This window comes from Mytilus trossulus, chromosome 13, assembly GCF_036588685.1.
Source record: "Mytilus trossulus isolate FHL-02 chromosome 13, PNRI_Mtr1.1.1.hap1, whole genome shotgun sequence".
In the NCBI taxonomy this organism is placed as follows: domain Eukaryota; kingdom Metazoa; phylum Mollusca; class Bivalvia; order Mytilida; family Mytilidae; genus Mytilus; species Mytilus trossulus.
In genome coordinates this window covers 57,910,063-57,930,026 of record NC_086385.1, presented here as the reverse complement: position 1 = coordinate 57,930,026, position 19,964 = coordinate 57,910,063, and the positions used below count along the sequence as shown (strand labels likewise).

Below are 19,964 nucleotides of genomic sequence, written 5' to 3'. Positions count from 1 at the left end.
GATTGGCTGACAGTGTTTTGTCTTTCAGCTCATAGACATAATTTTGTCATGTGACTGTGACGTCATCAACATTTTTTTCATGATTGTCTTTGGCTGTAACTTGAATTTATAGAATTTAATAATAAGGAATTTATACTGTAATATTTTTATGAAGAAATAACATAAAAAATGTGGTCTAAACTGATTAACCTGTGTAGTGGTTTAAAAAAACATTCATTTATTTTAGTTCATATCAGTGTATTGACTCCAGATGTAGACATAGGCAGTCCTGTAACTTTCAAATGTACAGAAACCAGAAGTAGTCATAAAAGCTACTTCAAATGGTTTGTTGATAAGAATTATGAATGGATGGATAATAGCACTGACGTGTCATTGTGGACTCTCCAGAATACCACAGACTTGAATAAAGAAGTGAAATGTACCTATGCAAATGAAATTGACATCATTAATAGCACCTCATACAATGATATTTTCTTATGTAAGTTTTTATATAGATGTAAGAAGATTGGGTATGATTACCAATTAGCCAGCTCTCCATCCACGTCAATCCAAGAATATTTATGACTCTTCTAATCAACATGGCTACCTTTGGACTGTTTTAATTAGTCCCCTATCGAAGTCGAAGGTGGATTGAGGTTTGCACACTTTGTGCTTGAATATATTGATTTGATATATGTTTTTTTCTTTTTTTCATTACAAGTTACAGATCAAGTTCAAATTTTGTTTGGTCTGATAATTTTGTTCAGAATTATAGTCCTTGGATTTAGAAAGTTCACTCAAATAATCTGTTTTTCACACGTTTGTTGGTCATGCTTGAAGATATTGCTTTTATAAGACATGTAAGACAGGTCTGTTTTTTATCATGACAAGTTCCAGATCAAATTCCAAATTTTGTTCTGGTCTATGTATAGATTGGGCGTATGACATTTGCGCCGATTTTGTAAATTTTCATTCTTTCATTTGCGCCGATTTCATTTTTTCATTTGCGCCGATTTTATATTTTTTCCTAATTGGATTTACAGGTAAGTTCATACTTTTAATTGGCCTTGAAAAGAGTATAAAGACAAATCAAGTGACATTGCAATTGGTAAATGGCTATCCCAATGTTTCGAGTTACCATTCCTTTCCCTAAATGAAATCGATGACTTCTTCACGTTTGACATTGTCTGACGCTCCGCTCCTTCTGATGACAAATTTCATACATTCGTAGACGACGTACAAGTACACATTCCATAACGGTCAACCAATTCGTGATGGCGTCCATAAAATTAACGAAGGGATGATTTCAACTTCACCATGTGGAACTCTTGGTTTAATAGCTCCCTTGTGAGAAAATGCCCCAACCAGTACGTATGCCAGACAAAGAAAAGATGGCCTTCTTTATCAACAATTACGCCAAATATAGAAGAGACGATATAAACAAAGTGCTTTTATCTTAGGTTTTTACTTCTTGATTTAAAACAGGAGACAACAGTTATATACAGGTTATGATTGACAATTCATAACAAATGTACAACTGTCTGACGGAAGAGGTCTTTAATGATAAATGAAAATAACATAACTGGGATGGAGAGTTGTCTCATTGGCACTCATACCACATCTTCTTATATCATTTCACCTGTAATTTACCTGTTATTTACCTGTAAAAAAATCGGCGCAAATGAAAAGAAAAATCGGCGCAAATGAAAAAAAAAATCGGCGCAAATGAAATGCAGATCGGCGCAAATGCAAAAGCCGGTATAGATTATAACATGCTCTTTTCCATATTGGCCCTGGTATCATCATGAGACGCCCATGTCGGCCTCGAGGCTTTAGCCAATATGGAAAAGACATGTTTAAATAATAATCTTTTTATCACATATTTAAGTTCTGCAGGAAAGAGAGAAAAGGTAAACTATAACAATTTAATGAAACATAAAACGTAAAATCTTAAACAAACGTGTCGTTGACGATGCAATGACATGACGTCATTTGGAATCGGGGCACAATATCAATATACTCTTTTTTGCCATAGTCAATTTCGAGGTTATTGCAAAACGCTTGTTAAACTTATAGACCTGATTCCAAGTTCAAAAGTTCAGAATTTTCCTATAGGAAGTGAAATAATATTAAACAGATATATCATATTAAGGAGGGGTATTTGCAAAAAATACCAGTCAAGAGAATGTTAAATTTCATGAGCCGTAAGGCGAGGGAAATTCATTCTCAAGACAGGTATTATATTTATATATATATTTATTAGGGAAACTTGCATATATAACATCATGAACATGTACTGTAAACCAACTTATTTTCACAAGCAATTTATTTTTGCGACTTTTACGAGTAGAAAAATAAAGCAAAAATAAATCGTCGCGAATGTATAAATCTTGGAACTATCCTTACCAAACTACATTAAGTAAATAAGAAAATCGAGAAATTAAATAGCCATGAAGTTGACTAGAAAGAGGAAAACGCGAAAAAAAGTATCCGCTTGTTAAGTTGGTTTACAGTATTACTGATTAAAACATTTAAATATAAATTAGATACACATCACAGCATGTTTTTCATTTATATTTGCAGATCTGCCAACCAAAAAAGAGATAATCGGCAATTATACCCAAGATAATAGCTTTATTACATTCGAATTGCATTTCCAAAAGGTCTACCCAGAACCAACTTGTAATTTGTTCTCTAAGGTTTGTTGTTTTCATTGATTTAATACAAAATTGAAGTGCCAAGTTAGCTTTTTTCATCACTGAATGTCAATAATCTGTTATCGTTGATCAATGTCATCGTTTTACTGTTACAAAAATGTTCTCCTCTGAAAATACCCGGCTAAATTAAACTAAACTTGGCCTAAATCATCCTACGTGTATCTTTTATGAAAAATTAATTTAATGACCCTGCTCATAAACCAAGATGACCACCATGGCTAATTTTAGAACATTGAGTAATATGCAGTTTTTGTCATATATCTCAGTAATATTCATCTGGTCAGTTATAAAGTCTTAACATCTATTTGCAAAGTTAATTTTTCAAACAAATAAAAATTTAATAAACAATCTGCATGACCTGTAAATACAAATAACAGGAGATTAAAGATAATAAACTACACAGCATTTTTTTAGCACATGTAAACCAAACCTAATTTTATATTTTCCCATGACAAGTTTTGTTATTGGGGTTTAATTAATCAAAAACAAATTTAAAGAAAATCACCAAACACCTAAACAAAGTAGGCAAAATGTGCTATACATAAAGTTTTTGTGTTTTACTCTATTTTATAGAAGATGAAACAGACAGCCAGTTCATTAAACGGCTCATACTACAATGTATTACTCAGAGAAAAGTGGCTAAGGAGGTTTTACAGATGTGACAACAGTTTAAAACTTAAATGTCATATAAAGAATAGAGAAATAACAAGTGACTTGTTACCAAAAGTTCCTTGTCCAGGTAATGTAACAATATATAAAATAATAAATGCAAAAGTTGCAGATTGGGAGACACAGAAATACTTTAAAGTGACAGAACTCCAAAAAGTTAATGTACATTTTTTTTCTTCCCTTAACACTTAGTAACAAAAGGCAATCATACTCAGTTTGGCATCAAATAAATAATGATTGACATAAAAACTAATATAAAACTTGACTTTCGATACAAATTTGATGTACTAATGTAAACTGTTAAATTGACAGTACATCTTTCAGAACAGTGCTGATCAATATTTAGGCCTTGCAGGGAAGTTGCCATATACAGATATACCAATAGTTTTACCCTTGTCCGAAATTCAGAAATTACGTCATTCTGCAACAAACCAGTTTTTTTCTAAATGCTTCAGATATTTGGCTGAATTTTGGTTTGTGAGTTAACCATGATGAAGTTACAGGTCAAGTTTAAGTTTTGTTCCTCTCAATTAATTTATGCCAAAATTAAGGGTTTACAAATTGAAAATTGTTGAAAATCACAATTATACAGACTTTTTTTCTAAACTCTTTCAGAAATTGGACTGATTTTTGGTATGTGAGGTAACCATGATTAGATACAGGTCAAATTTAAGTTTTGTTCCCCTTTGCTATTTTTTGCTGAAATTAAGGGCTTTGGACTTTGATAAATTGCTGAAAATAAGTTTTACAGACTTTTTTGTCTATAGACCTCCACATTTTCAGCTGAGTTTTGTAACAGTTATGCAGACTTTTTTTCTATTGGCCTCTGGATTTTGAGCTGAGTTTTGTTCCTTTAACACTTAAACTATAATTATGAACATCAATGTGAGACTACCATCATGTTTGTGTCCACATTAGTTATTGAAATTGCAGAATTTTCAACGTTTTGGGACAGGGCCATTGGTGTTGCTTTGACACATCTAGTTTATAAAAGAGTTATACCCCTTGGAACATTAACTAAAGGAAAAATTTCATTGTTACCCTTTAATGTGTATTCCACTGCAGTCTCAGTCATTAAACATTCACAAGGTATTATGTGAATATACTAGGTTTGTTTCATTATCAATGGAAATGATTGACTTAATTATAAAGCGGGGGTATACTGTTTAACCTCTGTCTGTCCTTCCGTCAGTCTGTCAGTCCGTCCGTCCCATGAATATTTTTCGTTGCATTTTTCTCAGGAACTATACAATACAAGGATTTCTGAAATTTGGTTTCAGGGTTAATCTAAGTCAGCTATACCGTGTGATGTGTTTTCAGATTGATCACTTGACAACTTCCTGTTTATCGAACACTTGTATGAGTTTACACATGATAGCCAAGTTGAAAATTTTCGTCACATTTTTCTCAGGAACTACAATACAAGGATTTCTGAAATTTGGTTTCAGGATTTATATAAGTTAGCTTTACTGTGTGATGCTTTTTCAGATTAATCACTCAACAACTTCCTGTTTATCGAACACTTGCATATTTTTACACTATTAATATTATCCACTTGCGGCAGCGGTATTATCAGTGAGTAGTAGCTCGCAGTTTCACTTGTTTACACTTTTTATTTTTTTCAGAATCTAAGCAATCCTTTTGGGGAGTAGCTGTACTTGTGGTCATAGTCCTAGGAATTTTTCTTGCATGGTCAATTAATCAAAACTGTACTGTAAGTACTATTGTCATGGTTGTTTATTTATTTTTTATCTTTAATGGCAATTAGTTGATAGAGCAATTTAAATCAAAACAAAAATAAATGGACAGTAATTATGAATGAAATTTTAAAACTGGAATGTCATTAATGTGACAGCAACCTTTTAAAAGAGGGGCAAAAGATTCTAGAAGGAGAGTCAAACTCTTAGATAGAAAATAAACTGACAACACCTTGGCTAAAAATAAAAAGACAAACACCAACCCCACCAAAAACTAGGGGTGATCTCAGGTGCTCCAGATAGGTAAGCAGATCCTGCTCCATATGTGGCACCTGTTGTGTTGCTTATGTTATTACAAATCCGATCAATAGTCTAATTCGGTACAGGTCACATTCGTGAAAAGGGAAAGGATATTGCAGTTATGGCATAAGGAACATATCCGATATCAGCTGTGAAACGGTTATTCCATAACGGTCAACCAACTGGTGATAGCGTTTATAAAATTTACGAAGGAATGATTTCAAATTCACCATTTGGAACTCTAGCTTTAATAGCTTCCTTGTGAGTAGTAATCCTCTATCAAGGAAATCATGACACATTAACATCAAGACACATTATCAGTGCAATAGTATGAATAGGAACAGAACTTTTTTTTTACAGCTGTTATGCCCTATATGTAGATGTACCGTTTCTCTTTCTTTTTGCTAATAAAAATTTGGTAAATAACAGATTTTTAAACTACAGGTAGTGTAAAAGATCAAGTAAGAGAATGATATTATATTTTTAAGTTCTTCATATGCAGATGATGATATTTATATTGTTGTGAAAATTGGAGAGATTTACTCAGATGGTGATTAAATAAGGATTTTTAAAGGGGATTGGCCTAGTGAGCCAACATTGGAATGGATACTTATGAAAAGTCTACTCGTTTATTATATAATAAGCTCCATAAGGAGAGCTTTCTCTTTCTCACTAAATCAACTTTTGTTTCTGGAAAAGTTAAAATGAGCTTTTTTTGGGTAAAGCATTAAGTTTCAAGTTTCTCTTGTAACAAGAAAGCCATGAAAAATGTATACCTGAGACACATGCATGTTTATTAATCATTAGATTTTTTGCCTTGAACAAATTTGTGCCCTTTTTGTTTTCAATAAATAAAATTTGCTTCTCCAATAGGTGTAGTTGTATTAATAAGTTTATATTAAATAAAAAGAAGAAATATGCTTTTACAGAGATTTCCCTGATTATAAAATATGTGAATGCTTTTCAAACTGTGTATAAATGTTTGTAAAAATAGTATAAATAAAATTGAGAATGGAAATGGGGAATGTGTCAAAGAGACAACAACCCGACCAAAATAAAAAAACACAACAGCAGAAGGTCACCAACAGGTCTTCAATGTAGCGAGAAATTCCCGCACCCGGAGGCGTCCTTCAGCTGGCCCCTAAACAAATATATACTAGTTCAGTGATAATGAAAGCCATACTAATTTTCAGATTGTACACAAGAAACTAAAATTTAAATAATACAAGACTAACAAAGGCCAGAGGCTCCTGACTTGGGACAGGCGCAAAAATGCGGCGGGGTTAAACATGTTTGTGAGATCTCAACCCTCCCTCTATACCTCTAACCAGTGTAGAAAAGTAAAAGCATAACAATACGCACATTAAAATTCAGTTCAAGAGAAGTCCGAGTCTGATGTCAGAAGATGTAACCAAAGAAAATAAACAAAATGACAATAACACATAAATAACAACAGACTACTAGCAGTTAACTGACATGCCAGCTCCAGACTTCAATTAAACTGACTGAAAGATTATGATTTCATCATATGAACATCAGGCACAATCCTTCCCGTAAGGGGTTTAGTATCATACCATCCTAACATATATGAGAAGAACATAACCCGTGTCATGCCAACAACTGTTTTTAGAATAAATGTGTTTAGTTCCGACGCAAAGACCTTATCAGTGACTCAATATTAACGCCAAAATATGCAATCTTTAATGACTTGACAACAGTATCGTAATTATATCCCTTCTTAATAAGTCTATTCAAAGGTTTTGTAAGTTTATGAGGTGAATACTGACACCTTTGTGTTTATAAAGAATATTTCCATAAAAAATTGGATGTGAAATACCTGAACGTATAAAAAGTCTGCATGTTGAGCTATATTTACGAATGATGTCTTTATACCGATGATAAAATTTAGTAAATGTTATGACTAGTTTGTGATATCGAAAACCCTGGTGTAATAATTTTTCAGTAATACATAAATTTCTCTCGTTAAAATCTAAAACATTGTTACATACACAAGCGAATCGTACAAGTTGAGATATATAAACACCGTAAGATGGTGACAAGGGAACGTCACCATCTAAAAACGGATAATTAACGATAGGAAATGAAAAATCATCCCTTTTATCATAAATTTTAGTATTCAGCTTTCCGTTAGTGATATAGATATCAAGATCGAGGAAAGGGCAGTGGTCATTGTTAGTATTAGCTTTATTTAAAGTAAGTTCACCAGGATAAATTGCATTAATTTACATACTGAAGTCGTCATTATTGATAGCCAAAATATCATCCAAATATCTAAAAGTATTATTTAATTTGTTTATCAGATGTTGTTTTGATGGGTCTTTGCTTATTTTTGTCATAAATTGTAACTCGTAACAATACAAAAAGAGGTCCGCAATAAGTGGTGCACAGTTAGTCCCCATTGGAATTCCGATAATCTGACGATATACGGAATCCCCAAAGCGAACAAAAATGTTATCTAGTAAAAATTCCAGGGCATATATAGTATCAAAGCATGTCCAATTAACATAGTTTTTTTGTTTATTGCTACTAAAAAATGACCTAAAAGAGTTTGAACATATATATTCACATTCTGATTTTTTGAATGCCCATTTAATTAGGTGTGTGAATTTTTTCTTAATGAGAATGTGAGGCAATGTGATATACAGGGTAGAAAAATCAAAACTGTGAACAGATTCAAAATCACCAATATAAGCATGCAATTTATCAAGTACTTCCAACGAGTTCTTGACACTCCAAAAGTAATTTATTCCACTATTTGTGAAGGCCTTATTTGAACAATTTATTATAAGGTTTTTAATTGTACCAAGTGTGCTGGTAAGAATAATAGACAATTTAGTAGTTGAACAATGGCTTGAAGACGAAATAAATCTATATTTCTAAGGGGTTTTGTGTAGCTTCGGAAGCCAATACATAGTTGGGACTTTCATTGTATTTGGCTCTGCTTGTAAAGCGGTGGCTAAAAGTTTATGTTTGTTACAGATTTCGTTTTCTGAAAATGGAGTCAGTTGGATTACAGGAATGTTGGTGAACTTCCCTGCATAACTTGGAAAAATATATATATTTTCTTTGCAGAATCAGCTGGAGCAAGAAAGTTTGCAGAATCAGCTGGAGCAAGAAAGTTCTGCAACAAAAACTCAACAATTTAGTATAGCAGTTGCACTTTTTGGAAATGCCTTTTCTTATGGATACAACATGGCTGTTTTGAATAATCCAGCAGTGGTAATGAGTTAAAAGCTACAATATTTTAACTGACATCATACTAAAAAAAAAAAAATTCTCTCTTCGTATATTTTCATAGAGTGTCAATTAGAGTCTCTGTTTCAAATCAAATCAAGTATAGTTGCATTATGTTTTCTGTAGTAAATAGTTATCAAAGGTACCATGCCAGGATTATAATTTACGTGTGTTTCCTCTACATAAGACTCATCAGTGAGGCTCATATTAAAATATTCATCAAACCAAATGTTTTAAAAAGTAAAAAGTTGAAGAGCATTGAGGATTCAAAATTCCAAAATGTTGTGCCAAATACGACTAAGGTTATAGTAACCTGCTATATCCAATAGTCCATGAATCTTTCAATAGTTTTTTTTTTAGCTTTTCCCATCTTTTCCCATCACTTTGCATCCGTTGTCAGTCCTCGCTAACTTTACAAAAATCTTCTCCTCTGAAACTACTGGGCCAAATTAAACAAAATTTGGCCACAATCATCACTGGGGTATCTAGTTTAAAAAATGTGTCCTATGACTGGTAAATCAACCAGGATGGCCACCATGGCTAAAAATAGAACATAAGGGTAAAATGCAGTTTTTGGTTTAAAATTCAAAAACCAAAGCATTTTGAGCAAATTTGACAGAGGTTAAATTGTTTATAAGGTCAAGATCTATCTGCCCTTAAATTTTCAGATGAATCGGACAACCCATTGGGTTGCTGCCCCTGAATTGGTAATTTTAAGGTAATTTGCTGTTTTTGGTTATCATGAATATTATTATAGATAGAGATAAACTGTGAACAGCAATAATGTACAGCACAGTAAGACCTAAAAATAAGTCAACATGACCAAAATGGTCAATTGACCCCCTAAGGATTTTTTTTTTCCTTTATTATTTTATAGTCAATTTTTATCATTTTTTATAAAATTTGTAAATTTTTACTAACATTTTCCACTGAAACAACTGGGCCAAGTTCATTATAGATAGAGATAATTGTAAGCAGCAAGAATGTTCAGTAAAGTAAGATGTACAAACACATCACCATCACCAAAACACAATTTTGTCATGAATCCATCTGCATCCCTTGTGTAATATGCATATATACCAAGGTGAGCGACACAGGCTCTTAAGAGCCTCTAGTTCATTTACAAATATTTAAGTCCTTTAATGCTGAGGTTATTATTATTTGGTTTATAGAAGAATTTACTCATTTTAACATGGCATTGTCTTTTTTTTCATCTTAGGAGTGTTAAAGTCCCTTAGTTATATTATGTATATAGCCTCTCTTTTCTATGCTTAGATTATCAGCATAAATGTTTTATGATTACATTTGATTCAGTTTCTTTACTTTTGTACAAAAATGAGATTTATCTTTACGCTACAAATTTATGTATAACATTTTGATTGATTGAAGGTTGCTTAATGTCCAATGGCAAATATTTCATGCAATGTTTAGGACCAGCACAAATTAACAATAAATAAATAGGTGGTTCATGTTATAGATGGCCGTTCTGGTTGAAGGTTGGGGAAAGTTGGACACTTCCACTGGAAAACAGGGGTAAATTGGATAGGTACAGGAATTTTTCCTTGCAATAAGCCACCAGATAGTTGTTGCAAGACTTCTAAAAGTATGTTATGCAAGTTGTAAATATTTAACAATTTTTATAGCAAAAATATTCAAACATGGTTTACTTTTATAATTTGCATTTTGGGTATTTTTTCTTAGGCAATTAAATATTATGAAGATTTATTTATTAATTCAATGATGCTTTTATATTGTAGGTTATTATTGCATTTTATCAAGGAATATCATCTGAACTGGAGACCAGGATGTATATAGAAAGCAATAAGAGTGCTAATTTTCTATTTTCGATATTCACGGCAGTGTACGTTTTTGCAGGAATTATTGGTGTATTGTTAGCAGAAAGGATTGCTGTAAAATTTGGAAGGTAAGTTATGCAATACAAAGGCTTTCACATAATCAAAATTCAATCACAGCCTGATTTTTGATGCCCTACTTCATGAATCAAAGGTAAATTGTCTATATCTATTGTTAAAACCCATTCAATTTTTATACGACCACAAAACAAATTTTACGTCGTATTGGCATGATGCTGTCGTCGTCTGCGTTGTTGTCGTCTGAAGATGCATTTAGTTTCCGGACAATAACTTCAGTTTTAGTGAATGGATCTCTATAAATATTTAACAGAAGGTTCAATATCATTAAAGGAAGGTTAGAATAGATTTTGTGGTTTGGGGTCCCAATAGTTTAGGATTTAGGGCCCAAAAAGGGCCCAAATGAGCATTTTTCTTGGTTATGGCACAATAACTTCAGAAAAAGTAAATACAAATCTATGAAATTTAAACACCAGGTTTATGACCACAATAAGAAGGTTAAGATTATTTTTTGGAGTTTTGGTCCAATCAGTCAAGGAATTAGGGGCCCAAAAAGGGCCCAAATAAGCATTTTTATACGCCTGTCGTATTTTAGACAGGAAGTATTATGGTATACCGTTGTCCGTCTGTCTGTCAGTCCGTCGTCCACACTTCGGACAATAACTCAAAAACACTTTCATTAATTTCCATGAAAATTAAGTGAATTGTTTATATCTATTGACGTAAGCTCACTTTCTTTTTTTTTAATTTCAGATTTTAAGTTTTGGATTTATTGGGCTTTATTCATAAAAAAGGGGGGATTTTCAACACTTAGGACAATAACTCAAAAAGGCTTTCATCAATGTCCATGTAACTTTGGTGAATTGTTTATATCTATTGATGTAAGCTCCCTTTCATTTTTAATAAATTTCAGATTTTAAGATTTGGATTTATGGGGCTTTATTCATAAAAAAAAAAGGGGGGATTTTAACATTTCGGACAATAACCCAAAAAGTCTTTCACTAATGTCCATGAAACTTTGGTGAATTGTTTATATCTATTGATGTAAGCTCCCTTTCAATTTTTATAAACTTCAGATTTTACATTTCTGTGTTATAAATTTTTATGCTTAAAAAAGGGGGATTTTCCAATTTTGGGACAATAACTAACACTTTCACCAAATTTTATGCAACTTTGATAAATTGTTTATATCTATTGACATTCACTATCTTTGTTATCAGCATAAAATGGTTTGTGATTCTGTAACATTTATAATAACTTAGTCTATTTTATCTCATCTATAACTTTTATATAATGTATATGCCTTAATAAATATAAAAGGTACTTGGTACTCAGAAAGTGTGTTGTGAACAAGATAGAATGTATGGATGAAAAATTAAGACAACAAACTTAGTTAAATTTGAGGTAGCCTTAATAGTGCATTTTTATTTATTATTTGGGGGGGGGGGTTGACAGGGCTCACACTATTTCTAGTTGATCATATAAATTCATTTAAAGCATAAAAGACAAGTTAAAAGAGCAATGGGCGTATCATGCACTAAAGCGCAGCCCTTTATTCTTGGTTTTCGCACAATAACTAGTAGACTATGAATTCATTATTATTCGTTGGATACCAATTTTTGTGGGTTTCGTGGGTACAGGTGAACCACGAAATCTAATGTTCAACGAAATGTATATTTTTCATAGGCTTTGTATACAGAGAAGGTCAAAACCACAAAATTATATATCCACGAATATGCAAGTTTACAACCATCCACGAAAATTAATACCCATGAAAGTAAATGAATCCTCAGTAAGTTAATAGAAATCTATGAAATTTTAACACAAGGTTTATGACCATAAAAGGAGGTTTGGATTGATTTTAGAAGTTTTATTTCGACAGTTTAGGAATTAGGGGCCCAAAAAGTGTCCAAACAAGCATTTTTCCTGGTCTTTGTACAATAACTTTATTATAGGTAAATAAAAATCTATGACATTTAAACACAAGGTTGATAACCACAAAAGGAAGCTTGGGGTTGATTTTGGGAGTTTTGGTCCCAACAGTTTAGGAATTAGGGGCCAAAAGAGTCCAAAAATATACTAATTATTGAGGTTCCTTGATTTGACGAATCTAACCGTGTATTTAGAACCTTAATTTTGGGTCACGTTTTAAAATTGGTCTACTTAAAGGTCTAAAAGGTTCAAAATTGATTTCTTAAAAAATTTGATATGACGATTTTAAGCATGTATTTGATTTTGGATATTGGACCATAATATATATGTTGTGTCAACTATTTAATCACAATCCAAATTCAGAGCTGTATCAAGCTTGAATGTTGTGTCCATACTTGCCCAAGTGTTCAGGGTTCGACTTTTAAATATAAGATGTGTCCTGAACCAATCCAATGAACCATGCAGAGGCTTAATTGATCCGTATTCTAGCGATAATTTTTCAACTCAGTCAGCAAGATCAAAGGAAAATTTTATGAAATAGTGAAAAAATATATTATTAGCTTTAATAAATTTTATTATTACAAAAAATTTATATGTGTTGTGTTGAAATTGTTTCTTTTTTCTTTTTTTTTTAGACGCAAACCTATGATGGTGAATTCTATTGTGATGTTACTTGCTTCTGGAGTTGGGGGAATAATGTTTTATTCAGACTCAATAGCTGTGTTGCTGTTTCACAGGATTTTATCTGGATTATACTGTGGTAAATATATCTTTTTCCTAGATTAGTTAACATTGATGTCACCACCAGATTTTGGTGGGGTTTGTGGTGCTTATTCTTTAGTTTTCTATGTTGATTGTCTTTTTCATTTTTAGACAATAGTAGTGGTTTGGTTTAGGGGGGGGGGGGGGCAGAAAAGACTGCATTGAGAGTAATAATGTGCAATATTATTTTGTGTTCATGCCCCCACTGCAGCAGAAAGGTTAGTTAGTGTTACTTAATGTTTGTTTGATGAACGTCTGTACATACATAAATCCAAAATTGGTTTCCATTCTCTAACTTCAATTTGCCTCAACCAAATCAGGGACGTATATAGACTATATAAGTCCTTGACCAAATGTAATGAAATTTTTACATAATATATCAATGCATATGATTACAAAACACACATCAAGTTTGAATTTTGGTGGTGTCACTTTTACTGTTATTATAAAAATAAGATCTGGTATGACTGGCAAGTCTCCACAAGAGACCAAATGACACAAAAATTTACATTTCTAATATGACGTGCTTCTTTCACTTTGTGAACAAACCCATGCTCTAAATCCAATAAAATTTGTTTGCATATGCATATATTAACTTCTTCAGAATAATGAATTTGATCAAATTATCATGCATTTAATATTTTTCCTTAACTTTAATACACTTTCAAAAGCTTAAATTTATAGTGCACATGATGTTACTAATTCATTTATTATGATTGTTATGTGTTGATTCCGAAATTGACATATTTGACCTAAATATGACAACCGTTCATGCTGGCTGTTCAAACTCCTCCCTCTGAACATATTTGACCTAAATTTGACAACCGTTCATGCTGGTCGTTCAAACTCCTCCCTCTGAAAAAGCAACGTGCCAGCCGTTTGCTTCACAAGCACTTTTACACTTATACTTATCAGACATAAAAATTACCTTAATTGTCCTATTCAGAATCAAAATAATTGATGCAAGCTATACTTTATTGTAATTTTAACATGGGAAGGCATTATATGCGTGTTAATTTAGCCTTCACTATTGCCTGGACCAAAATTATCACAAATATAATGTTTACCCATGTTAAAACTACAATAAAGTATAGCTTGCATCAATTATGTTTTATGGTCACTTGAAAAACACCGATATCACTCAGATTACATTTCTACCTTGACAGGTAAGTTTGTATTTAGCCTATGAAATACTTATTTAGCCTTGAGAATTGAAAGGTCAGTTTATCCCATTCATACAATAGAAGTTTACCTATGAGGGTCAGAATGGGGTTTACAGAATAGAGAATACATGTAATAGCAACAAAAAAATAGAGAAAAGAGAAAATGAACAATAAAATAAAATATAGAGAATACTGGGGTGCAAAAGCATAAATAATAAATGTGCAAAATAACTTGAAAAGGTAACTTTAGTAACTGTAATGCAATTCTGTTAATATAATGATCAATGTACATAATTGATAAATAATCTTGTAACAAAAAGACTATATAGTAAAATCATTTTCATGAACATTTTACAGAATGTCAATGAGAGTTATTTTTAAGGCTATTAAACAGGTTAAAAGGAAAATGCCATAAAAATTTAAAGAAGACAGATATTAAAAAACCCATGCAGGTCCTCATGTCATTTACATTGTCAATATATAGGACATGTCCAGTAAAACTGGTTTTAAACTAAACATCTGGTCAAACTGGTTTGATATAACTGATAGTTTCTTGCCCTAGTTGTATATTTCACAGTGACCTTATGTGTTTGTGCTAAGAGTACATTGTAATGTCATATTTATTGATTTTCTGTTGGGACATGACCTAAATTGTAAACATAAAAAACAGTGGGCTGAGATTTCAACTGATATTAGTATAATAAACAATGATAAATTAATATTTGGAATTTTATATCCTGGTTGATGATGTTTTTTTGGGACCAAGATGTTTCTTCATTCTAGTTTATATGATTATTTTAACCTTCAACATTGTTCAACGCACATTCAGGTCTCATTTAAAATATTTTGCAACTAAATAATAATTTGTCAGATTTGGTGTAAACTAAAGACAAGACAATGTAATAGATAACCTGCAAGCATAGACTATTTCTATAACAGTCAAGCAGATAGTTAGTTTTTTTAATATCTGAAAAAAAACTACCATGTAAAGAAATATATGCAATTTAATATAACCTTAAATAACCCCTAAAACTCAACAGTAACAGATTTTTAAGAATTAAATCAAGATGCACAAAGTTTTAAGTATTGTCAGAATATAGGGTTCTTTTGTACTTTGAACAATATCACAATAACAATAAAGTGACCTTAATTTTGGACAAGGTAAATGGCATGAAGCCAAATTTATCAACTTCTATTGTATGTATGGGCTAAACTGACCTTTCAATTCTCAAGGCTAAATAAGTATTTAATAGGCTAAATACAAACTTAGATGTGAAGGTAGAATTGTAATCTGAGTGATACAGGTGTTATTCAACTCACCATAACTATTGGCCACCTTACATGTACAAACTTCAACAATGATCAAAAACTATACTGCATAGTTTAATAAGCTATAAATGGTCCAGAAACGACAATTTTAAAACAATTTAAACTAGAAAGCTAAAAATGCCCCTTTTTAGCTCACCTGGCCTGAAGGGCCAAGTGAGCTTTTCTCATCACTTGGCGTCCGTCGTCCGTTGTCGTCCTCTTAACTTTTACAAAAATCTTCTCCTCCAAAACTACTGGGCCAAATTAAATCAAACTTGGACACAATCATCATTGGGGTATCTAGTTCAAAAAATGTGTGGCGTGACTCTTCAAACCAACCAAGATGGCCGCCATGGCTAAAATTAGAACACAGGGGTAAAATGCAGTTTTTGGCTTATAACTCAAAAACCAAAGCATTTAGAGCAAATCTGACATGGGGTAAATTTGTTTATCAGGTCAAGATCTATCTGCCCTGAAATTTTCAGATGAATCAGACAACCCGTTGTTGGGTTGCTGCCCCATAATTGGTAATTTTAGGGAAATTTTGCTGTTTTGGGTTATTATCTTGAATATTATTATAGATAGAGATAAACTGTAAACAGCAATAATGTTCAGCAAAGTAAGATCTACAAATAAGTCAACATAACCAAAATGGTCAGTTGACCCCTTTAGGAGTTATTGCCCTTTATAGTCAATTTTTAACCATTTTTCGTTAATCTTAGTTATCTTTTACAAAAATCTTCTCCTCTGAAACTATCAGGCCAAAATAATCCAAACTTGACCACAGTCATCTTGGGGGTATCTAGTTTAAAAAATGTGTGGCGTGACCTGGTCAATCAACCAAGATGGCTGCCATGGCTAAAAATAGAACATAGGGGTAAAATGCAGTTTTTGGCTTATAACTCAAAATCAAAGCATTTAGAGCAAATCTGACAAGTGGTAAAATTGTTTATCTAGGCAAGATCTAACTGCCCTGAAATTTTCAGATGAATCCGACAACCCGTTGTTGGGTTGCTGCCCCTGAATTGGTAATTTTAGGGAAATTTTGCTGTTTTTGGTAATTATCTTGAATATTATTATAGATAGAGATAAACTGTAAACAGCAATAATGTTCAGCAAAGTAAGATCTACAAATAAATCAAATTTGTAAATTTTTACTAACATTTTCCACTGAAACTACAGGGCCAAGTTCAATATAGATAGAAATAATTGTAAGCAGCAAGAATGTTCAGTAAAATAAGATGAACAAACACTTCACCATCACAAAAACATAATTTTGTCATGAATCCATCTGCGTCCTTTGTTTAATATTCACATAGACTAAGGTGAGTGACACAGGCTCTTTAGAGCCTCTACTTAAAGAAAATAGAGGCTCTAAAGAGCCTGTGTCGCTCACCTTGGTCTATGTGCATATTAAACAAAGGACACAAATGGATTCATGACAAAATTGTATTTTGGTGATGGTGATGTGTTTGAAGTTCTTACTTTACTGAACGTTCTTGCTTCTTACAATTATATCTATAATGAACCTTGCCCATTAGTAACAGAGAAAAATATTTGGTAAAAATTGACTATAAAGGGCAATAACTCCTTAAGGGGTCAATTGACCATTTAGGTGATGTTGACTTATTTGTAGATCTTACTTTGCTGAACATTATTGCTGTTTACAGTTTATCTCTATCTATAATAGTATTCAAGATAATAACCAAACACGGCAAAATTTCTTTAAAAATTACCAATTGGAGGGCAGCAAGCCAACAACCGATTGTCCAATTCATCTGAAAATTTCAGGGCAGATAGATATTGACTTGATTAACATTTAAACTTCTTGTCAGATTTGCTCTAAATGCTTTGGTTTCAGAGTTATAAGCCAAAATCTTCATTTTACCCCTGTTCTATTTTTAGCCGTGGCGGCCATCTTGGTTGAATGGCCAGGTCATCGGATACATTTTTCAAACTAGATACCCCAAAAATGATTGTGGCCAAGTTTGGATTAATTTGGCTCAGTAGTTTCAGAGGAGAAGATTTTTGTAAAAGATTACTTAGATTTATGAAAAATGGTTAAAAGTTGACTATAAAGGGCAATAACTCCTAAAGGGGTCAACTGACCATTTCAGTCATGTTGACTTATTTGTAAATCTAACTTTGCTGAACATTATTGATGTTTACAGTTTATTTCTATCTATAATAATATTCAAGATAATAACCAAAAACAGCAAAATTTCCTCAAATTACCAATTCAGGGGCAGCAACCCAACAAAAGGTTGACCGATTCATCTGAAAATTTCAGGGCAGATAGATCTTGACCTGATAAACATTTTTATCCCTGTCAAATTTCCTCAAAATGCTTTGGTTTTTGAGTTATAAGCCAAAAACTGCATTTTACACCTATGTTCTATTTTTAGCCATGGCAGCCATCTTGGTTGGTTGACCGGGTCAGGCCACACATTTTTTAAACTAGATACCCTAAAGATGATTGTGGCCAAGTTTGGATTAATTTGGCTCAGTAGTTTCAGAGGAGAAGATTTTTGTAAAAGATTACTTAGATTTAGGAAAAATGGTTAAAAATTGACTATAAAGGGCAATAACTCCTAAAGGGGTCAACTGACCATTTCGGTCATGTTGACTTATTTGTAAATCTAACTTTGCTGAACATTATTGCTGTTTACAGTTTATCTCTATCTATAATAATATTCAAGATAATAACCAAAAACAGCAAAATTTCCTCAAAATTACCAATTCAAGGGCAGCAACCCAACAACAGGTTGACCGATTCATCTAAAAATTTCAGGGCAGATAGATCTTGACCTGATAAACAAATTTACCCTATGTCAGATTTGCTCTAAATGCTTTGGTTTTTGAGTTATAAGCCAAAAACTGCATTTTACCCCTATGTTCTATTTTTAGCCGTGGCGGCCATCTTGGTTGGATGACCGGGTCACGCCACACATTTTTTAAACTAGATACCCCAATGATGATTGTGGCCAAGTTTGGTTTGATTTGGCCCAGTAGTTTCAGAGGAGAAGATTTTTGTAAAAGCTAACGCCGGACGACGCCGGACGACAGACGCCAGACGCCAAGTGATGAGAAAAGCTCACTTGGCCCTTTGGGCCAGGTGAGCTAAAAATGATGAATTTTGATTTTTCATTTCCATATGAACTTGTACCAAAGGCTTATTACTACAAAACTTGGATCAATTGCCAATTTTGGTGTTTTTCACTTTTACCTTTTTTGAGTTATGTCCCTTTATAACATATTACAGGAGCATCATCTGTGTCTCCATTGGATACAAATTACCATTCATTCTTTTGTTTATAGGTATAGGTTTGATATTGTCTGGAATGTATGCCATGGAAATTTCCAAGTTTACTATTAATAGTGTCAAAGGATCTTATGGAACGTATGACAGATGGTTCCAGCTTTCTATCACTGTAGGAATTTGCTGTTCATCCTTTTTGGGTATTGATAAACTATTAGGTAAGATAACACCAATTTTACAATCTATTATAAATTGGAAATTATACCAGCCTTAGTATGATCTTTAAGATACCACAGACTAATTTAAAACCAATTTTGAAGCAGTGAAGTATACAATGTAAAGTTTTTATACGACCGCAAAATTTGAAAATTTTTCGTCATATATTGCTATCACATTTGCGTCTTCGTCTGCTTCGTCGTCGTACTTTTAGTTTCCGCACTCTAACTTTAGTAAAAGTGAATAGAAATCTATGAAATTTTAACACAAGGTTTATGACCACAAAAGGAAGGCTGGGATTGATTTTAGGAGTTTTGATCCCTACATTTTAGGAATTAGGGGCCAAAAAGGGCCCAAATAAGCATTTTCTTGTTTTTGGCACTGTAACTTTAGTTTAAGTAAATAGAAATCTATGAAATTTGACAAAAGGTTAATGACCTCAAAAGGAAGGTTGGGATTGATTTCAGGAGTTTTGGTCCTAACAGTTTAGGAATTAGGGGCCAAAAAGGGGTTCAAATAAGCATTTTTCTTGGTTTTCGCACCATAACTTTAGTAAAAGTAAGTTCATTAGACCACATTCATTCTGTGTCAGAAACCTATGCTGTGTCAAATTTTTAATCACAATCCAAATTTAGAGCTGAATCCAGCTTGAATGTTGTGTCCATACTTGCCCCAACGGTTCAGGGTTCAACCTCTGCGGTCGTATAAAGCTGCGCCCTGCGGAGCATCTGGTTGCTTATTAATTAAACATTTTTATTAGAACGAATATTTCAATGGTGTTTCAACTTGAGTAAGGAAACAGCTGACTTAACTAGCTTCTTGTATGAAGTTTTGTA

General features: G+C 32.7%; 1 protein-coding gene across 1 annotated transcript in view; it reads left to right on the top strand.

The window, feature by feature from the left end:
- Positions 1-19,964, top strand: part of LOC134694885 (solute carrier family 2, facilitated glucose transporter member 3-like) — a 41,975-nt gene that overhangs the window by 5,813 nt on the left and 16,198 nt on the right. Inside the window, exons 3-10 of the mRNA XM_063555989.1 lie at positions 227-478; positions 2,563-2,678; positions 3,270-3,435; positions 4,991-5,079; positions 8,456-8,602; positions 10,375-10,541; positions 13,056-13,180; positions 18,972-19,130. Of these exons, the coding sequence (XP_063412059.1) occupies positions 227-478; positions 2,563-2,678; positions 3,270-3,435; positions 4,991-5,079; positions 8,456-8,602; positions 10,375-10,541; positions 13,056-13,180; positions 18,972-19,130 (1,221 nt within the window). The remainder of the gene's footprint in view (positions 1-226; positions 479-2,562; positions 2,679-3,269; positions 3,436-4,990; positions 5,080-8,455; positions 8,603-10,374; positions 10,542-13,055; positions 13,181-18,971; positions 19,131-19,964) is intronic.